Source organism: Syngnathoides biaculeatus, chromosome 2, assembly GCF_019802595.1.
Source record: "Syngnathoides biaculeatus isolate LvHL_M chromosome 2, ASM1980259v1, whole genome shotgun sequence".
Lineage (NCBI taxonomy): Eukaryota > Metazoa > Chordata > Actinopteri > Syngnathiformes > Syngnathidae > Syngnathoides > Syngnathoides biaculeatus.
The window spans coordinates 39,019,316-39,037,779 of NC_084641.1; the positions used below are offsets into that span (position 1 = coordinate 39,019,316).

At 42.0% G+C, this 18,464-nt stretch overlaps 4 protein-coding genes across 18 annotated transcripts in view; 2 read left to right on the top strand and 2 right to left on the bottom strand.

Moving 5' to 3' along the window:
• Window positions 1–36: 36 nt before the first annotated feature.
• On the bottom strand, window positions 37–4,887 carry mdh1b (malate dehydrogenase 1B, NAD (soluble)). Of its 4 annotated transcripts, none has more exons than XM_061804007.1 (11): window positions 4,278–4,887; window positions 3,993–4,105; window positions 3,782–3,916; window positions 3,554–3,696; window positions 3,298–3,466; window positions 3,088–3,221; window positions 2,882–3,000; window positions 2,667–2,808; window positions 1,507–1,682; window positions 1,282–1,417; window positions 37–1,209 (listed from the first exon to the last, which is right to left on the bottom strand). In XM_061804007.1, the coding sequence occupies exons 1-11, from the start codon at window positions 4,297–4,299 to the stop codon at window positions 1,164–1,166; spliced, it is 1,335 nt and encodes a 444-aa protein (XP_061659991.1). In that variant the 5' UTR covers window positions 4,300–4,887; the 3' UTR covers window positions 37–1,163. The 4 variants fall into 4 exon arrangements, with proteins under 4 accessions (XP_061659991.1, XP_061659999.1, XP_061659982.1 ...); XM_061804015.1 differs by having other exon boundaries at window positions 2,882–2,936; window positions 3,060–3,221; XM_061803998.1 differs by having other exon boundaries at window positions 2,882–3,221.
• A 204-nt stretch (window positions 4,888–5,091) lies between these two features.
• On the top strand, window positions 5,092–14,512 carry fastkd2 (FAST kinase domains 2). 3 transcript variants are annotated; one of them, XM_061803957.1, is made up of 12 exons: window positions 5,092–5,237; window positions 5,366–6,019; window positions 6,091–6,203; window positions 6,310–6,418; window positions 7,891–8,014; window positions 8,123–8,262; window positions 8,643–8,815; window positions 10,826–10,989; window positions 11,057–11,293; window positions 11,463–11,523; window positions 13,705–13,819; window positions 13,941–14,512. In XM_061803957.1, the coding sequence occupies exons 2-12, from the start codon at window positions 5,384–5,386 to the stop codon at window positions 14,025–14,027; spliced, it is 1,959 nt and encodes a 652-aa protein (XP_061659941.1). In that variant the 5' UTR covers window positions 5,092–5,237; window positions 5,366–5,383; the 3' UTR covers window positions 14,028–14,512. The 3 variants fall into 3 exon arrangements, with proteins under 3 accessions (XP_061659941.1, XP_061659958.1, XP_061659950.1); XM_061803966.1 differs by having other exon boundaries at window positions 5,175–5,232; XM_061803974.1 differs by having other exon boundaries at window positions 5,155–6,019; window positions 11,060–11,293.
• On the bottom strand, window positions 11,535–16,599 carry si:dkey-1h24.6 (uncharacterized). Of its 2 annotated transcripts, XM_061804035.1 has the most exons (5): window positions 16,049–16,599; window positions 15,606–15,926; window positions 15,267–15,388; window positions 12,854–13,072; window positions 11,535–12,667 (listed from the first exon to the last, which is right to left on the bottom strand). In XM_061804035.1, the coding sequence occupies exons 1-5, from the start codon at window positions 16,416–16,418 to the stop codon at window positions 12,647–12,649; spliced, it is 1,053 nt and encodes a 350-aa protein (XP_061660019.1). In that variant the 5' UTR covers window positions 16,419–16,599; the 3' UTR covers window positions 11,535–12,646. The 2 variants fall into 2 exon arrangements, with proteins under 2 accessions (XP_061660019.1, XP_061660028.1); XM_061804044.1 differs by lacking the exons at window positions 11,535–12,667; window positions 12,854–13,072 and adding an exon at window positions 14,810–14,985.
• Window positions 16,600–16,794: 195 nt separating this feature from the next.
• raph1b (Ras association (RalGDS/AF-6) and pleckstrin homology domains 1b) overlaps window positions 16,795–18,464 on the top strand; it is a 38,840-nt gene continuing 37,170 nt past the window's right edge. For 5 of the 9 annotated variants that reach the window (XM_061803878.1, XM_061803925.1, XM_061803932.1 and 2 more), the window contains exon 1: window positions 17,002–17,307. The gene's annotated coding sequence lies outside the window, so the exon portion shown is untranslated. Of the gene's footprint in view, window positions 16,816–17,000; window positions 17,308–18,464 lie in introns of those variants that run through there. The other 4 variants (XM_061803845.1, XM_061803836.1, XM_061803918.1 and 1 more) reach the window with 2 other exon arrangements.

Sequence of the window (18,464 nt, forward strand, 5' to 3'; positions counted from 1 at the left end):
TCTAAGTTCTCCTTTTCCATAAAGTACTCAGTTTGATCTTTTACATTGTGAGACTCAAAGGCAAAATAAGTTTGTACAGGCAAGGTTTATAATGTTAAAATGGTGAGTTGAACTACACTAAAGTGAGAGAATAAAAGAACAAACTGAAAAGGATAATGTATTTTAATTTATCCTTCTGTTTTTCCCAATCTATTTGTTAAAGGTCCCCTTTGGTCAATAATTTCAATTGTCTTTGAAGTCTATAATTAATCAATTTTCTGGACTGGTTGTTCTTACTGTGTTGGAGATGCCCAAAATGTCATTTTTCAAGCTTTTGTAGTTGGTCTTGTCTGTCTAGCATTAGACATGGTTGGATATCTCATTATTATGTCTGCCGTGTAAATCTATACTCTTAATGGATTGCTCGTCTTTGCCAGTTTAAACATCAAAAGCAGCTTGGCTCGGATGGCTCCAATCATGGCATCTTCTGTTGAGAAGCATGGAGCGGTGTGTTGTAAGTGGCCGTGGTGACCCCATCTGCGTCCTGTTCTTCCCAATTCTACTCCCCATTACGGCCCTCGCAGTCAGCGGGACACCCGTCCCCCATTGCGATCCTTGTGAGCCTTAATTCATTGTATTGTTGGCCTATTGATAGGAACTGAAAGGGGATGTGAATAAAAATATAAAGAGGGGTAGTTTGAGGTTATGCTCATCAATCGCTTCAATTCATTGGAATTGAGCTAACCTGCGATGACAACGATTTCTGGCAAATGTGACTGCAAGTTCACCACTTTAACCACTGTTACATCATAAATTATTAATATGAGTATTGTTGGAAAACACAAAATATTCACATTATATATTGTATTTTTATGATTTATGAGGCTCACTTGGAAGCCAGACATGGTGCCTTGCTGTTCAGCTGAGTTGGGTGGGTGTGTACCAACAACAAAGTGGGCAAATAGTTGATATCCATTGAAGAAATTACATCACAATGTCAATTATTTCAAATTCTCATGTTTTGCAAGCCTATGCTGTTGATTGATTTTAGCATTCAGTCAAGTGACTGCATGGATATCAAACTTAAACTGTGTCACAGACTCAATTTGACATACCTTGAGCATAAAATAGTAAAAAAAAAAAAAGATTCTGATGAGGGGACCTTTAACAGTTTGAAGTTTTATTTAGGTTTTTCCTTCGCTTGTGCTTTCCAAGATCAACATCTTTTTCCTGTGAAGGAAATGCATCATACATTAAGGTGATGTCAAGGGTAGGTTTGAAGGTCTTAGCCATTTTACTTACCTGAGTTCACTTGCAGAAAGTTGAAGACGCTGCTTCAGATCATCTCCAACAGTCACGTCGGACACCACGGACCACCGGCCATCTGTGAAAGTCACTGGAAAGGACAGGACCACGTCGTCTGGGAGGTCGTAATGGCCTGAAAGTTGCCCAAAGGTTTAAAATGCGTATTGTCATTTAGGTGAGCACGATTAATTGCATTGTAGTCCTCCTCTTTTAGTGTTGCACCTGTGCACAAGACCCCAACAGAAAACACCTGACTGGGAACGGAGGTCTTGTTCCATGCCTTTAGGAGAGTGAGGATCCCATTGGCAGTTGACATGTGAGTTCCGTGATGGGTCTTTGAAACTACAGCAGCTTGCTGACAACGCACAATATCTTGGAAGTCGCTCTCCAACCATTCCCTGAGTAAAACACAGAGGTCATTGGCTTTTTTGCTGGGGATACAAGTTGGAATGCTGGGTCTGTCATTCTCAGCTAAGCTGGTTTTGATAGCACTTTATTAAGTGCACAATCTAATGAGCAAAATTGTGCTCAAGGGCCATGCTTTTTTTTTTCTTAATGCTCTAACAGATACATGAGTCCGGTCATTTGTAGGTAGAGTAATAAAAAAAAGTTAAATGTAAGCAAGAAGATGGATGTATATGTGAAGGTATTTTAATGCTCATCTTAAAGAATTTTTTCCAGTCAGGTCTGATGTAATGCTAAAAGAGCTGTTTTATGCCACTACAAGTTACAAACGCCACAATAAACAGGTCATTCCAGATTTGGATGATGTTTACTGGCATTTCAATTTGATCCATCCACAAAAGAGAGGAATGTGCACTTGTTTAAAGTTTTCCTCAGATAAAAATGTAACTAGCTATGATAAAAGTGATTCTCAAATACAATATTATGTCCAATCCCAAAAATGTACCCTCTTAAAATTGCTTTTTCTTTTGTCATGCTGCAATTTTAATTGTCTATTTTTTATCTCTATGAAGGACTTATTTTTCCTCCCCCTCATTACCTTATTTAATTAAATAGCTTATTACAGGTTGGTCATATAAATGATGGGAAAAGTTGTGAAATTATTTATTTGTCTTGTTCCCACAAAAACCTGGCATGTCGATGTTTTATAGCCATCGAAGCTCCCTTTATATGCAAAGTTCCCTTGACGAGTTAGGATGGCAGCTGGCATCAACGCCTCAAATATTGTAACTAGAGGAATGCTAAAATTCATTTATCTTTGGTTGTCTCAGACAGCTACATAGATGCAAATACAAATATCTCATAAAACGTATGTCGTGGCTAAATTGTCCTTCAAGTCTGGTATGACCCAAACATTCAGTTACTACCTCTAGCTGAAAAGCTTGCTTTTTTGTTCTACTTTTTGTTTGCTGACTGACCTGTCATAGACAATTTCGAGTACTGGTTGGGAAAAGAAAGGCGGCCCTTTGATTGGTCCATTGTAATTAAAAACATTGGCCCTCTGGAGGTCAATGTAGAAGCGGTCACCAACATCTCCCCACACAATGACGTCTGTCACCTCTGAAGCAGAACACAATACAGTTGCTCAGAATTTTGACAAGTGACCACACTAAAAGGCAACCGGCGTAGCTACCTGAAGTCCTCACTTTGAGCTTGCTGGCGATGGCAGCCCTGGCTTCATTCTCCAACTGAGTTGCAACAGCAACAACGTGACGGCAGTCGATTGAGCAGGCTTTCAGCAGAAATGAGCATCTGAGATTCACAAGTGACCCACCGGACACGATCACCTTCACGTTGCTGCTTGCCCTTGCCTCAATCAAGTGCCCGTATTCAGTGTACCGGTCTGCAATTGCTTTCATCTTCTTTTGCTCCTGCACATCCTTGCTATCAGTGACTTCACACAAGTGGTCGTCCAACAGGAGGATGATCTCAGCTTTCTGGAATGCTTCTTTCAGATCTGTGTGAATGGTCACCTGTACATACATGAAGCCAGGAGGGTGGTTTTAATGGTAAGGTCACTAAAAAAAGAAAAAAATGATAATTATCTGCCTGATGAAGCTGAGGCAAAGCTAGATCTTCAGTCTCCATCTTTAGCGATTGTAATTCCTCCTGGTTGCCTTCCACATGCAGGAGATGGAGGCTAATGGCAGAGGCTTGGGACACCACCTCAGCAGAGAGCAGACTGGGGATCAGCATGTTGCATGTTGGGTTCAGCGCGCTGCCAAAGTACAAATCAGGCCAGTTAGTTGTACACAACAAGCACTTTACCACCAACACTTGTATGTATTTTTCCAGTCTATTTAACCTGCTAATCCATATGTGAAGGGGTTGGATGAGACTAGCGCGATGCTGCTCCTCCATAATCAGGTTAACCTTGGTGACAAGGTTTTCTTTGGCAATACTTTGCATCATTTCTTCAGACATGTCTGATGTTATGTTGTAGTACATCTGACGGTACAATACAGTACACAAATATGACAAAGGAACCATGCTCCACAACATAACCAGGTAATAAGTCAAATGTAAGGCCAACCTGACAGTGCTCTAAAAAATCCTCAAAGCCTCCTAAGAACACCCCTTTGCCTCCTTGGTGCACCAGTTCTCTCCACACTAAAGGTGACTCATCGTGTTTCCACCCATTCCTTATGCACGTATCTTCTAGCCAATTCTGACAGAAACCAGTGAGTTGTCATTGAGGTGCCACATACTGTACTTATATTCAACATGGACACAACTAAATTTACCTTCCAGTCATCTGGCAGGATTGAGATCTTGTGTATGCGGAAATTTGGCAAAGAACGTTGCAATTTGTCAGCCAAAAGTTCTGCTTTGGCATAGTATGGACAGTCAGTCTTGCCTGTGGGAACACATCAAATGTGGGCAAATACTTTCGCATGCCACATGTTCTATTGTTTTATTTGTCAAACACGTTTTCCTTTCACATTAAAATCAACCACTTTGTGTTGGTCTATCACATGAAACCACAATGAAATACATTTACGTTTCAAATGATACTTATGTCAACTTACCAGCCATCACAAACTTTGCCATTTTATGAAGGGACTTTGGCTTCAAGTGAGATGGCGTTGCAAAGCACAATATAATTTAATGTAATAATTAATTAATATAAATCCCTAGGCTAAATAACGTCTGTGTTTACTTCAAATTTGCTTGTGGAGTCAGTTGCTAGGTAACTGGGTTGCTCAACAATATTTGAGTCCGGAAGAAACTTCACAGTCAGCGCAAAATAATGAGTTTGCGGGAACACCGTAAAAATAGCTTTTGATGACCCATTTAAGTCATAATTAACATTAATGCGTTGAAAAAGATTATTCTTGCTTCAAATATTTTAGTATCTCTATTTAACGTTACATTTCGGCCAAAAAGATTTTCCTAACAAACTGCCAGATGGGCGAATTAAAGCGGTGCACACGTCTCGCAGATGTTATTAGAATCCACGTAGGTTCCTGACAGGACACGCCCAGCTGGCTTCAAGGCAAGAGGCAGAGCACGATGATTGGCTATTGTATCCTGGTCGAACATGCTCTACTGTCGCTTCATAGAAAAGTCCATTTGTTGTTTTCTTTTTGTTGATGATAACTCATCCTTATCCTGATTTTTACCCACCCTAAACCGCCTTAGCCCCATCCTTAAATATTACCCGAAAACCGTCTTCCATCCCTCCATTTTCTTCGCTTACACGAGGGTCGCGGGGAGTGCTGGAGCCTATCCCAGCTGTCAACGGGCAAGTGTACTGAACTGGTTGCCAGCCAATCGCAGGGAACATTGAGACAAACAGCCGCACTCACAATCACACCTAGAGGCATTTTATAGTGTCCATTTAATGTTTAATGATGGTGACATCTGCGTGGCTTGCCTCTTCCTATATTATGGACCCAATCATCTTACAGCGGGGCGTGTCTGGCCAGGAAAGGTCGTGGTACTGTCTATCGTACCTAATAACGACGATGGGGACCTAAAAATGTAAGGTAAAATATCCATAAAACGTTCCTGAAAGGATTTGCTGTGGTATTTTCTCGTCTAAATTGTATAATTTGAAGTTTAAAGTGAAGACAGGGTGTACTGACCTATTTACTTTTTACTTATTTGAGCGCAGTCGCCAATTTAGTGGAGAATGTCACTGCGGGTTGCACAGGAGCTCATGAGGCGGTCTCTACGGAGCTGCATCTATACGGTCAAACATTGCAGCTCTACGGTGACAGATTCAGACATGAACTCATCGTGTTCCTCCAAGCAACAGTTGGTTCACATTTATGGCACAAGGCAAATCCAACCGTGGCGGGTTACCACTTGCAACAGTTCAGTGAGGTACCACTCGCAGGATTCCAGTTTAGGACCAGAGAAAACGGAGCTAGTATATACTGCAGTGGCGGGCTCTTTAGTTCTGGAAGAAGTCCAGTCCCCCTCGGGCCAGAAACAGTGGCGATCCCCTTTTTTTGAGCACCTGCAGCTTTGTGGCTCCCCATCAGATGTGCTTGATCTCAGCCAACAATATAAACCCTCTCCTCGACATATTAGCAAATGCTTAACACACATGTGGGGCAGCATCAAGAATATGTCTGATGTGCAGCGGCGATGTGAGCTGCAGCTGATGTTTGAGCATCCCGAATTTGACCAGCTCCTGCAAGTTGCCATGACTGCTGTAGGCTCCATGTGGAATGAAGACTTGGCTTACTGTCTCCTGGCTATGGTGAATCTGGGCGTGCCCCAACGAAGCCGTGTGGTCCAAATGTACCTCCGTGCCTGCCAGGTAGACAGGCTTCATGGAAACTTGATTTTACACCTTAATTTGATACTTGTTTTCTTGTTGCTCACTGACAGGAGATGTTGAATGACTTTGATGAGAAGAGTCTGTCCATTTTGGCCTCCTGTCTGGAACAGATGAAGAACATGCCAAATGTGCCAAATGTTGATGCACTGAAACAAGGCTTGAGGTAACCTTCGTTTTGAGTTAAAACAATATTGTGCTGTTACTTATTGTTACTATTGTGCGCTACTTTTTCCGATCATGTGGCATTATCTTTTTTTTTTTTGCTCCAGGTTGGTTGTTGAGGGACGTCTTCCCAGGATTAAGAATGTTTTGGGGCTTCAGACCGCGATGCGTCTCTTGGGTAAAGATATGTCGCTTGAAGTCAAATGGAAACTTGAGGTATGTTCCCGAACTGACAAAGAATTTGTCGTCATTCCATCTTGTAACATACACTATTTGGTTTCCTTTTTACTTTTTAAATCTGTGACTAGGTTTTCAGGTAGTGAGGTCATTTCATTTCATTTTTTGTTTTTGCTATTAGGATAAGGCTTAATCCACTTCTCTTTCAACCAAAATCCTATGTAAGGCTGAGGCACGGGCTATTGGGCACGGGCTTTATACAGGGTGTTCCAAAAAAAAATGTCATTTGAAATATGAATATCTTCGAAACATGTTCTACGAAAACTGAATTCAATCTTGTTGACTCTGAAAAATAGATTTTTTAAAAAGGAAAAAAAAAATCACATAAAAGATGAAAATAATTTTGCTATCAAAAAATGACTCTGCACATGGTGGCGAACCCCTAGTTGGCCAGTACAGATGTCAGACGTTTCCTGTAGTTGATTGGCAGGTTTGCCTCTTCTTGGGGAAAAAAATTGCATCGTTCCTCTTTGCAGATTTTCTCCAAATTCTTAAGGTTTTGAGGATGGAAGTCCCATCCACAACTCATTTGATGTTTTCTGGCTGAGAGAAGCAGGTTGTCATTCAGGATTTCACTGCACAAGATTCCATCCATATTTCCCTTCATGCGATGAAGTTGACCTGTCCCCTTTCCAGAGAAGCTCCCCCGAAGCCTGACCACATCACCATCACTGAATCATTCAGGTGTTCATTGGCAAACCTGTGCCTTCTTGAGCAGGGAGACCTTACAGGCGGTGCAGGATATTGATCCATCACTGGAAAGTGTTACCAATGGTTTTCTTCAATGGTTTTCTTGATGACTGTAGTCCCAGCTGCCTTAAAGTCATTAACGAGCTTCTCACATATAGTTCTGCTGAACCTTTTTCATGATTATTGATACATCACAAGGTGAAATCCTGAGAGGAGCCCCAGACTGAGGGAGACATTTCATGTTTGTTCCATTTTCTAATTATTACACCACTGTCTCCTTCCCACCCAGCCTCTTGCCAGTGGTCTTATACCCCACTCCAGCATTGTGCAAGTCTTATGTCCCTGATGTCCTCAGAAAGTTTCTTGATCTTGCCCATGATGCAGAGCTTGGCATCTCATTGACTCTTTGGACTGATTTCTTCATGTAAGCAACAAATTTGTCAGTCAGATAACCAGTTCAGGTTAGAAGTACAGACCTTATTTAAAATGAGACGTCTAGTCGGTGGGAGCCAGAATTCTTTGCTCAGGATCATATACATATTTCATTCAATGAAATGCTAATATGTTTTTGCCATCTGATTTTCAGAATTTTCTTTTAGATATTCCGTTTCTCACTCTCACAACATAAACCTACCATTAAAATAATGTACCACAAGGTCAGCTTTGCTCTTCGGAGTGCTATTCTAATGCCAAATGTTCATGTTTCTTAGGGTAATTTTTTTTCATCAGAAAGCATTAACCCACATTGTTTGAACTTTCAGCAAAAAGCCTTATCAATGACAGAGCAGTTCACCCTACCCAACACACAGTACATGATCTCCACCATGGCCATGATGGGCTTCTATTCCAAATCCCTGCTGGATATCTGCAGTCAGAGAATTACAGGTATGATCCATTTCTACCTACAGTAATTCCAGTGAACTAAACTTAGAAATAAGAAATGAAACAGCTTGCTATTGACCCGCCTCTTGTCTCTGCATGTGATTTGCACAGAAAACCTCCATGAAATCCCATTTAACAGACTATTAGCAGTGTTGCTGTCGTGTCGGGAGCTGAACTACAAAAATTTCACCCTGCTTACAAGCATCTGTGACTACCTTGCCTCCACCTTAGACATATGGACTCAAAAGGAGGTACTGCAGATTTGGATCATTTGTCACAATGTGAAGGTTTTTTCTTATCACTGCTGCATGAGATTTATTTTTTGGTTTATGAGTTACACACCAAATAGCTTGTGTTGTACAAATATTTAACTGTGATTTGTGGGAACATCAGTCACAAATGGGACCCTTTTAAGAACTTATAAACTGTAAATCCAGTCTCTATTCTTCTGACGATAGTCAGATAAAGTCAAATAACATCAGTCAGACTAGATTTATTAGATTATCCATCCCTTTTCTGTATTTCTTATCCTATTCAATAGATTATTCAATTCAAAATGCCACAATGTAGATATTTGTGTTTGCTTAAAAACCAAATCTCATCTTCACTCACTTGTCTCACTGCACTCTAGGTAGTCCTTCTCTTGTCCGTATTCGAGAGCCTTGCCTTTTGTCCTGCAGCATTGATGGGGGATTTTTCAAAAAAAATCATCGCCAATCCAGGCACTCTGTCACTTAAAGACCTTCTCTGTGTCCTTAAAGTGTACTCGTCGCTCAACTATTGCCTGCAGCATGACAGAGAACAGTATGTTTTTGCTTACATCATAGTTTATCAGCTAATACAAACCCAGTTCCATTGATGTTTGGACGTTGTGTTAAATATAAAGAAAAACAGAATACAATGGTTTGCAAATCATGTTCAATCTATATTTCATTATAGTACAAAGACAAGAATCATATTGATAATATATGAGGGACCAGACAACAGCAGGGCTTTAAGACCCCTACGATAAATGAAATAATTGAATGTAGGTTAGCCTTGCCTGGACGCGGGTCACCGGGCCCCCCCTCTGGAGCCTGGCCTGAAAGTGGGACTTGCAGGTGAGTGCCTGGTGGCCAGGCCTGCACCCTTGGGGCCCAGCTGGTGGGACCTTGACAATCTGATCCCTGGTTACAGAAATTGGTATATGCAATCTCACCTCTCTTTTTTTTTTTTTTATTTTTATTTTTTTTTTTTTTGAGTCCTTGGAAGGGGTGCTAGAGAGCGCTCTATTGACTCTATTGTTCTGATGGGAGACTTAATTGCTCTCATGGGCAATGACGGTGACACCTGGAAGGGCGTGATTGGTAGGAACATCCCTCCAATCAGAACCCGAGGGGTGTTCTGTTATTCAATGTCTGTGCTCACCTCAGAGGCCCGAACGTATTGTGAAGGTCAGCTCGGTTCGTCTGGCAGAATCCCCTGCCAGAAGGAGTTTCAACTCCCACCCCCAGCAGAACTTCACACACGTTCCTGGGAAGGCGGGGGGACATCGAGTCCGAGTGGACCCTGTACCGCGCCTCTATTGTTGAGGCAGGCAACCGGTGCTGTGGCTGTAAGTTAGTCTGTGCCTGTCGTGGGTGCAGTCCCTGAACCCGTTGGTGGACACCAGCAGTGAGGGATGCCGTTAAGCTGAAGACGTTTTCCTATCAGACCTTTTTGGCCAATGGGACACCTGAGAAAGCTGACAGATACTGGCTGGCCAAACGGAATGCAGCTTTGGTGGTCGCTGAGCCAAAAACTTGGGCATGAGAGGAGTTTGGTGAGGCCATCCGGCACCTCATAATATAGTCTCTTCCACACGGTGTCCAGGCTCTCCCTACGAAATAATTTGAAAAGTTCGGTCATCCAGGAGGGACTCAAGAGAAGAGCCGCTGCTCCTCCCCATCAAGAGGAGCCAGATGACGTGGCCCTGGTTGCCTCGCTCGTGAGGTGTTCCGGTAATGTCCAACCGGGAAGAGACCCCGGGAAGGCCTCCTGACATGTTGGAGAGACTATGTCCCTTAGCTTACTCGGGAACGCCTCGGGATCCCCTCGGAGGAGCTGGAGGAAATGCCTGTGGAGAAAAGTCTTCCCTGCTAAAGTTCCTGTCCCCGTGACCCAACATCAGGTAAGTGGAAGACAATGGTTGGATATGTAGATTTTCCTACTCACCATCCAAGCAAAGTCTTTTTTATGAACACCACTGCTTATTTCGGCAAGACAGTGCTAAACCACATTCCCCACATTACAACAGCGTGGCTTTGCGGTAAAAGAATGCAATTACTAGACTGGCGTCCCAGCAGTCCATATCAGTCTCCCATTGAAAATGTGTGGTGCATTATGAAACGTATAATATGAGAAAGGAGATCCCGTACTGTTGAACAGAAGAATCTTTACATCAAGCAAGAATGGAAAAGAATTTCACCTACAAAGCTTGAATAATTAGTGTCCACAGTTGCCAAACCTTTATTGAATGTTGTTAAAAGAAAAGGTGGTGTAACAGTGGTAAACACGCCCGTGTCCCAGCTTTTTGGGAAGTGTTGCAGCCATAAAATTCCAAGTTAATGATTATTTTCTAAAAACAAAGTTTATTAGTTTGAACATTAAATATCTTTGTAGTGTATTCAATTAAATATAGGTTGAACACGATTGGCAAATCATTGTATTCTGTTTTTAACACAACATCCCAACTTCATTTAAATTGGGTTTGTACATTCAAATGATCGAGCACAAAACCATATTCAGCTGCATACTGGTTCCATAAAGCTGGTGTCTGCCCTTGTGTTGCCCTAGGTTTCTGCAGAGTCTCAGCCAGTCTCTGAATTTCTACCTGCCCAGGATGTCTGAATATGAACTATTAAAGGCATGTTATTGTATGTGCCTTCTTGGTCACTTCCCATCCATGCCACTGGAGAAACTCCTACAGGGTTCTACCCTGGAGGTGCTGAGTAGCCGAGGTCTGGGCCACAGTTATTATCAATTTAAAAGAAAAAAAAATTGTAATCCTCTGAATTATCTCTACAGCAGTGAAGTATCCCAGGAAACAGGAGCAAATGTTTCAGACAGTGCACCTGTGCCTCCACCTTGACCAGCATTTTCTCCCTCGGCCATTGAGTGTCCCTGCACATATGCAGGGAGTAGTAAGATGCAGTGCTCCGCCTGCCAATCAGCGGTTCTTGCAACTCCTGCAAAGGACGTTGTCTGACCAAGCAGATATAGTGCTAGAGGAAATGGTGGTGGTGGAGAACCTATACTTCATAGGTAATAGAAGAGGCATTATTATTGCTTCTGATATGATAAAGCATAGAAATCAAATGCTAGGAGAAAATACAGCCATTTACCTTGTTCTATGTATTGTATACATACAGTCTATGCTTGCTTAAAAATGTAATTCAGTCTCAAATAACTTTTTTTTTGCGTTTACTGTTAGATGCTGTGATAAGCAAATTCGTGGCAAAACAACCCTCAAGTGAAGAAACGCAAGCACAAAAGTAAGAACTTTGAGCAACCACAAAGTTGCAGCTTCATGGCATCTCTCACTGCAGTGTCCACCAACAACCACATCAGGCACCAAACCCTTATAGCCTAAACTCTAATCAGCTGCTTTATCATGGAGGCACAGACCACGCACCCTGACTTAATGTTCCCAGGTTGCTCTGAATATCGTCAAGGTTTTGCCAGAGGTGGCCTGCCATTGCTCATGTGAGCATTTACGTTCTCTAACAGATTGAGGAAATCTCCAGTGGCAGTGCTCTCTCGTAGTGATACACTGACATTTCGGCGGCTGAAATGCTTTGGCCAAAATTGACACAAAAGAATGTTTTCAGTTTCGTCCAAATGTGCATTTTCGATTTCTGAACTTCAGTTAACAAAAAAAAGAAAAAAAAAACCTGAAGGACCATGTTGTTTATTGCCGCTACCACTTAGCTTTGCTGCGACTGCGCAAGCCTGTACACAGAATATTTTCACAAGATTTCCAAGCAATTCTTAGTGTGGCTTTGCTGACTGTCCAGTTGAATTTATTGGGAGGTGACTATTATACACAAAACCTACAATCACAGTTTGATGGTATAATAAATAAACCATGAATGTGCTACCAATAGTTAGCTGTAACATATCTGCGGTAATTCAAATGATTATATAATTCTAATGTATAAATTATAAAAATAATTGTAGGAACCACATGGCTTGACCATCATAAAGTTAACAGTTGGTCTAAACTGGACCACCCCAACTTCGCTGCCTTTCGCTGATTGGGTAAGGGAAATACTTGATGCATGCAATTGTCCTACCTACAAGCTACAGTTAACGGGACGAAATGTGATCCCAAGCCGCGGAGGCAAACATGTACCTCGCATCTGTTATCAGTGCAGCATAACTCACTAAGCATCACCTCTGTGATGACAAAAAAAATCCCTTCAATTTTAGACAAGTATTGTATCATGAAGGGAGTGTGAAGGATAAGCTGAAAGCCAGAAATGACGTGCTAGTATCCAAGCTATCATGACTGTTGCAAACGCACCCAAAAAATGATTGAATGATCCAGTATATGTCACGTCCCATCGGAAACGAGAGTAGGACCCAAATGCAGGAACTCGGAAGACGCAAGGTAGTTCAAGAAGAGACACGTTTATTCTATGCAGAGGTAGGGGATCGAGCAGGCAGTCCGGTGCAGCAGCGGTAGTTGTGACGTCGGGCGAAGAGAGCAGATGAGCGGACAGGCAGGAGTCGGTACACAGGGGAACAATCAACGTAGGCAGAAGTATCAAAGGAGTCAGGCTTACAAGGTTGGTCGGAGAACATGCGAAGGTCGGTACTCACAGGTTCAATCAGGGATATCGGAGCACACGAATGGGACATGAAGATCATACGAACTGGCGCCGGCCAGTTGTCATCGCGGTCATAAATCCACAGCATAATCAGGCCGCATGAGGCGCGGGTGTGCACCTTCCAATCAGCGCACCTGCGCGGACACCCGCACAGCTGGTGCTGAAGCGGCAGGATCATGACAGTATATTTGTCACGTAGGTCTGGGTGGAACTGCATTATAGTGGAGATTAGCCAACTTTGATGAGAACAATCACAGCCAAATTAGTACATACTTATCCAGGAAAATACCGTAACATACGATAATGCTCGACAACTGTACAGGACCTGGAAACAAGAAATGAAATAGTACCTCATTGCTGCTACATCACTTGAGAAAATGGGCCTATAACTTTAGTTAATTGATATACTAGATGTTTATAATTCTCTATATCCTTATTAGTCACATAGTGGGGAAATTTCTTTCATTTCAGCAGCAATAGTGGCTACAGGAAATACAAAAGTCATTTAAGAAGACATTTGGCTCCAAATGTGTCTGCCTTTACAAGGTTGTGGCAATAAATGCATGAAAACAACAAAATTTGAAGCCATAATTTATTAAAAATTACAGCGTAATATCTTTGCAAGTCAACATACATAAGCGACACACTGTCCACACAAGCACCTGTCTTGTTACTGTGACCTTTTTCTATCCTTCCAGAGTTATAAGTGACTGCTTGAGGAGGGCTCCTTTTTAGATTTCTTAAATTAGTTCTCTACAAGTGGTCCCGACCAACTCGGGACTGTCTTTCTTCAAAAATGGACCGCCTTCAGTAAGCTAGAGAAACCTTTTGTCGGTCTTCTAGATGGGCAGTTCTTTGTCTGGCTCCTTCTGCTTTCTGCTTTGGTACATCTCAACTGCGAGGTCCACTGGCTGTCAAGCTTCGCCATCTCAAGATTTTAGGATATCATCCAATTATGGTAAGAACCTATTTTTGAGTCACTAGTCACAATAAGGCTTCATATATATTGGTTCAATCTAGAAGCTCCTTCACCCAAATATATCATAATAATAAGGGATCCTATCCTCTTTGCTCCCCAGATAACACAACAGGATTTGAGGTCTGAAGAGAGGCAGCACAACTCCTCACAGCACAAATTTTTCTGGAAAGGCCAGCCCCAGGCATGACAATCAGTATCTGATAATCTTTGTTGTTATTATAAAGGTTGATGATCAGATGATCTGCGAATATGCTACCAGGTGTAGGTTATCCTGTTGCAAATGTTGTACTACTTATTCAAACAAAATCAAATGTACCCAAAGGTGAGATATTTAGCTGTCGATTAAAATTGTATGAGGTTATTAGAATTTTTTTCACAATTTCTCCCATAAATTTTAATTATTTAATTTATCAAATATGTGCTATATGCTGATCGTTTTTCTGCTTGCAATTAGTGCTAGTTCGCATGGTTTGCACAGTTTGTTGTGCAAACATTTAGTCAACTGTTTCGAGCAGCTACATTTGCAGAAACCTAAGGAAGAGGAAACCTGCGGTACAGACAGGAAACTGTTCAGTTGCATTGTTTTATCCAGATTTTGTTTTATTAGTACTCTTTACATATTGAGATCGTCCTTCGTTCTTTGAAAACAAACTGCTGCTTCAATTGCAGAAGAAACAAAATCCTCAAGCCGAATTTGAGGTCAATGCATTTTTTTTTTGTCCAAGAATAATAATAAAAAATTCTTTAGTTAAAACTAGCATGGGTGCTCCTGAAATTGTGGTCACAATGTTTAAAGAGACCCCCCCCCCCTTGTTTGGGTAATTTACTTGAACATCACTTTCAGTTTTTAGCCACTAAAGAGGGTCTTACCACACCTGTATGAATGAATGCAAGATGCAGGAAGTTTTTATTTGTATTTTTCACAACCTCAGCTCAAAGAACTGGTGTGAATTAAAGCTTCAAGGTACACAGTAATAATATAATACAGTTGCCTTCCAAGTAAGTAAGAGTGAGCATCTCAGGAGAAATTTGGGTTCTCAAATGTGGTGATGTCGAGTGTTCACTCGCACCCTCCTACGCTGGCTGGTGACTCTTGGTTTTGTGTTAATGTAATCATTCTGGAAATCTGCCTTCCGACCAGTAGCCTGAAAATGGGTTTTTAAAAAAAGAAACAACTAAACTGCATGTAATGCTCAGATGTCATATTCCTGTACATGTGACAAAAATGTGAGGTGGCAATTACACCTAAAGGAAGTAAGTTAAAATATGAGAAAATTTTATTTGCTTCATCTTACAAGATTTTTTTCTTTTGTCCATTTATTCCAAAAACATTTGTGAGCCTTGATATTCGCTCTTAATATCTGTTCTAGTCAATCCATAAGGTGTTGTAATAACAAGTTTACATACTCATTCAGATGCATCTTACCCAGTTGACCAAAGCAATGACTGTAATAATGATGCTATAGATGCAGAGAATTCCAAGCACAGGAATCCAAATCATGAGCTCTCCATGTCCCACTTTGGTTTCCCCAGTGCTGCAATGGTGACCTAAAATGGCAATATGTCAAGCATCTTTTTGACGATAGGGTTCCTACAAAAGTACAAAAAAAAGTTTGGTGTTTGAATAAATACATTTCCTGTTATGGAAAATGGGGGAAATATTGTAAAGACTGTTACAACACCTCTATTACCTAAATGAACAATTATGAAAATCAAAAACTACACATCTGCAGTGTGGATTTTCCTGTGTTACAGCGCTGCTTACTTGCAACATGCACGAGGATGCTCACATCACTCCTCTGTTTTAAGAGAGGAGGTGGGAATGTTACTATTCCCTCACACCTGTAGAGTCCACCTTTTGTGGCCGCCTTGCCAGTCAGGACAAAGCTGACTGATGCTTTGGCCTCATGTAGCCCCAAGTCAGCGCTGGTGTTCGATTCACAGTTCAACAAATTGTTTTTGTAGTAGCACGCTTGGTTGTAAATTACTTGTTCATCCTTCAGAAGGTTAAATCTCACTTCCTCGCCGGCCATCTTCGGACACGGGACAGTGACTGGATCATGTGTACACTCCGGTTGGAGTTCATCTGGTAAGGAAAACGTCGTTATGATTGAATCATGTGATGCATCAAAGTGTCACTCAGTTGCTAGTGGCTACAAAGAGTCATGTCAGTTCATTTGTTACAATGAAACCCAGTCGAGTACTTACATTTGCAGGCGCACTGTCTTTTTGTTGTAGTGGGTTGAAAGAAGCCCAACATGATCACAATCACCCAGGTCCTCATTTTAAACTTAAGGTGTGAGGACAATCTGCCTTGTGTCGTTACCTGAACTGCCAGTAACCGTTTGTCTTCAAAACATCCTGTGAAAGAAAACGCCTGCATATGTGAGTTTCCAGTCTCCTTGTGTGACCTGTGACCTACGTCATGAGCAATCAAACGAGCTTCAGATTTCTGCAACTTGAGGTACTTGGTGAAGCCACTAGAGGCCAACAAAATATTGTGTTTTGATAAACATGTTGATTGACATCCTGAACTGGTTGCCAGCCAATCGCAGGACACATAAAAACAACCCACCATACGCGCTCACAATCACACTTATAGAAATTTAGAGTCTCCAATTCATAGATGTTTTTGAGATGTAGAACGAAAACTGATTGCCAGGAGGAAATGCAGGCACAGGGAGAACATGAAAATTCTGCACAGGCGGGACCGGCTTAATTATATTGCTTGAAAACTTCGCCCATTATAAATGAAATGCAGAGCAACCTGGAGTATGCGATGCTAGGTGGATCAAAATAAAAAAAAAAACAGTTCTAGCCAATTTTTTTGGCCCAAATTCGTGTTATGGAGGCCAGTGTTTGCTGGCTGGAACAGGAACACGCAGTGTTTAACTGTGGATTCAAGGGGCCTCCATTATTAGCTGTCCGTAGCCCACGGCAACAACGAATGCTGGCAGAAGACATAGTACAGTACGGTACGTCCTTCACATCAGGCGAATAGACAGACAGACAATGTTTCCGTGTGTGTTTTGGTTGGTTTTGTACGTAACACGAGCCATACATAGGATTGTATTTTAGACAGAAAAAAGAGCGACATTACTTTTCCGTGCTCCGACGCAACAATTTGGTAGGACACGTTTATGTCCGATTATCCGTGGGTCATGAAGGCAGCGTGGATTGTGGGTTGGACAGGAAGCTGCGGGAACGCGCAGACTGTCCCCGAGAAGAATGGCCCGCATTTGGTATACATGAAGATGAGATTGATCGTGAAAACATGAAGATGTCGGATACTCTGGAGTAGGGTTTTTTTTTTCTTTTGGGGGGGGGGGGGGGTAACATTTTCAGAACTGCTCCCCAGCCAAAACCCTTAAAGTGTGACGCGTCTTTCCACACGACTGTTATCGTCCTCAAAGTCAGTGGTAGGAGATAGCCGGAGGAGAGGATTCTCTTTGTGAATCCATTTCACTGTAAGTTTTTTTTTTTTTTTTTTTATTCACTGCCCGGACGTGTTTATATGTTCTCATTTTGTACTTTGCGGGTGATGTTGGGAAACGCCCTTTTGAGGTTAGACAATTTAATTGATCCATGTATTTATCGCTGTGCCGCACGCCGCTGGTAGTAAAGAAGCAGCAGCAGCCTGCCGCATTTCTTCAAACGCTATTCTGATACTAAAAGGAGCATCTGCGGGCTGCGTGAGCCTCCCGATGCGGCCATTGAATGAGTCTTCTCTGGAGACAAGGGATGTTTGGCCCGCCTGGGAAAAGGCTTTTTTTTTTTCTTTTTTTTTCGGAATTGGACAGCGGAGATATGGTTTCTTTATTAGCTGAAGGAATAACTTGTTCTTTCGCGGCCGAATGGGGCCTTTCGTTGCCCAGTTGTCGCCCCTCGTCGTAGTCTCCACCCTTGGCGATCTTGGCTGATCAGCTTCTTTTCATGGCCCAAGGTGTTGTCGGCGTACATAGCCTCATGAAAACTATTTTTTTTCTTTTGACTTTGGCGAATTTAACGCATTTTTCCCCGTGTCATATATACATAAAGTAATAGGATTTAACACTTGAAACCCTATTGTCTGATGACGTCACCGATTAGAATCGGGTATCTGTGTTCGCAGTAGTTATCATCCATACAACGCAAACGAGGCTCAAACCCTTTGCCTGTGGGGTCAAGTCGAAGCCAGAGGAGTTCAGGAGGAAGCTTCGAGCACGTATTTTTTTCAACTGCATAAAATGACCCCACACTCACCGTGCGAGGTTCAAAGGTTATTTGCAGGTAGCGGACTGTCAGGGCACCGTCTGGCCGGCTCCCAACCTTGTTAGACTGAAAACTTTATCGTTTTGGACTGCCAAATTTATCCAAGTTAGTACTCGTGTCCCTATTTGTGAGTTGATACCTATTTTCTTTTTTGGGGGGGTCATAACCCGGGTTGCAACAATAAATACCCATACAGGAAACCTACATAGCAGCTACAATACTTTATACACATGCGCTACAGTCTCTGATAATGAAAGAAAAACCCACAGTGGTCACAGAGATAATTTGACTTTGACGAAAGTCTTAATAAATAAATTGAAACGATCCAATGAAAATTAGACCTTGCTTTTAAATGATGGTTCAACAGAATTGT

Coding starts and splice junctions, on each gene's coding strand:
- mdh1b (XM_061803998.1), bottom strand. CDS start 4,299: ATGGCAAAGTTTGTGATGGCTG. Junction 3,467..3,553: donor CTTCACATATGGATTAGCAG/GTTAAATAGACT, acceptor GTACTTTGGCAG/CGCGCTGAACCCAACATGCA. Junction 1,210..1,281: donor CTTTCTGCAAGTGAACTCAG/GTAAGTAAAATG, acceptor TTTCCTTCACAG/GAAAAAGATGTTGATCTTGG.
- fastkd2 (XM_061803957.1), top strand. CDS start 5,384: ATGTCACTGCGGGTTGCACAGGAGCTCATGAGGCGGTCTCTACGGAGC. Junction 10,990..11,056: donor GGAGGTGCTGAGTAGCCGAG/GTCTGGGCCACA, acceptor TTATCTCTACAG/CAGTGAAGTATCCCAGGAAA. Junction 11,524..13,704: donor GAAGAAACGCAAGCACAAAA/GTAAGAACTTTG, acceptor TCGGTCTTCTAG/ATGGGCAGTTCTTTGTCTGG.
- si:dkey-1h24.6 (XM_061804035.1), bottom strand. CDS start 16,418: ATGGTGGGTTGTTTTTATGTGTCCTGCGATTGGCTGGCAACCAGTTCA. Junction 13,073..15,266: donor TCATTGCTTTGGTCAACTGG/GTAAGATGCATC, acceptor ACTATAATGCAG/TTCCACCCAGACCTACGTGA. Junction 12,668..12,853: donor CGATATCCCTGATTGAACCT/GTGAGTACCGAC, acceptor ACCTCTGCATAG/AATAAACGTGTCTCTTCTTG.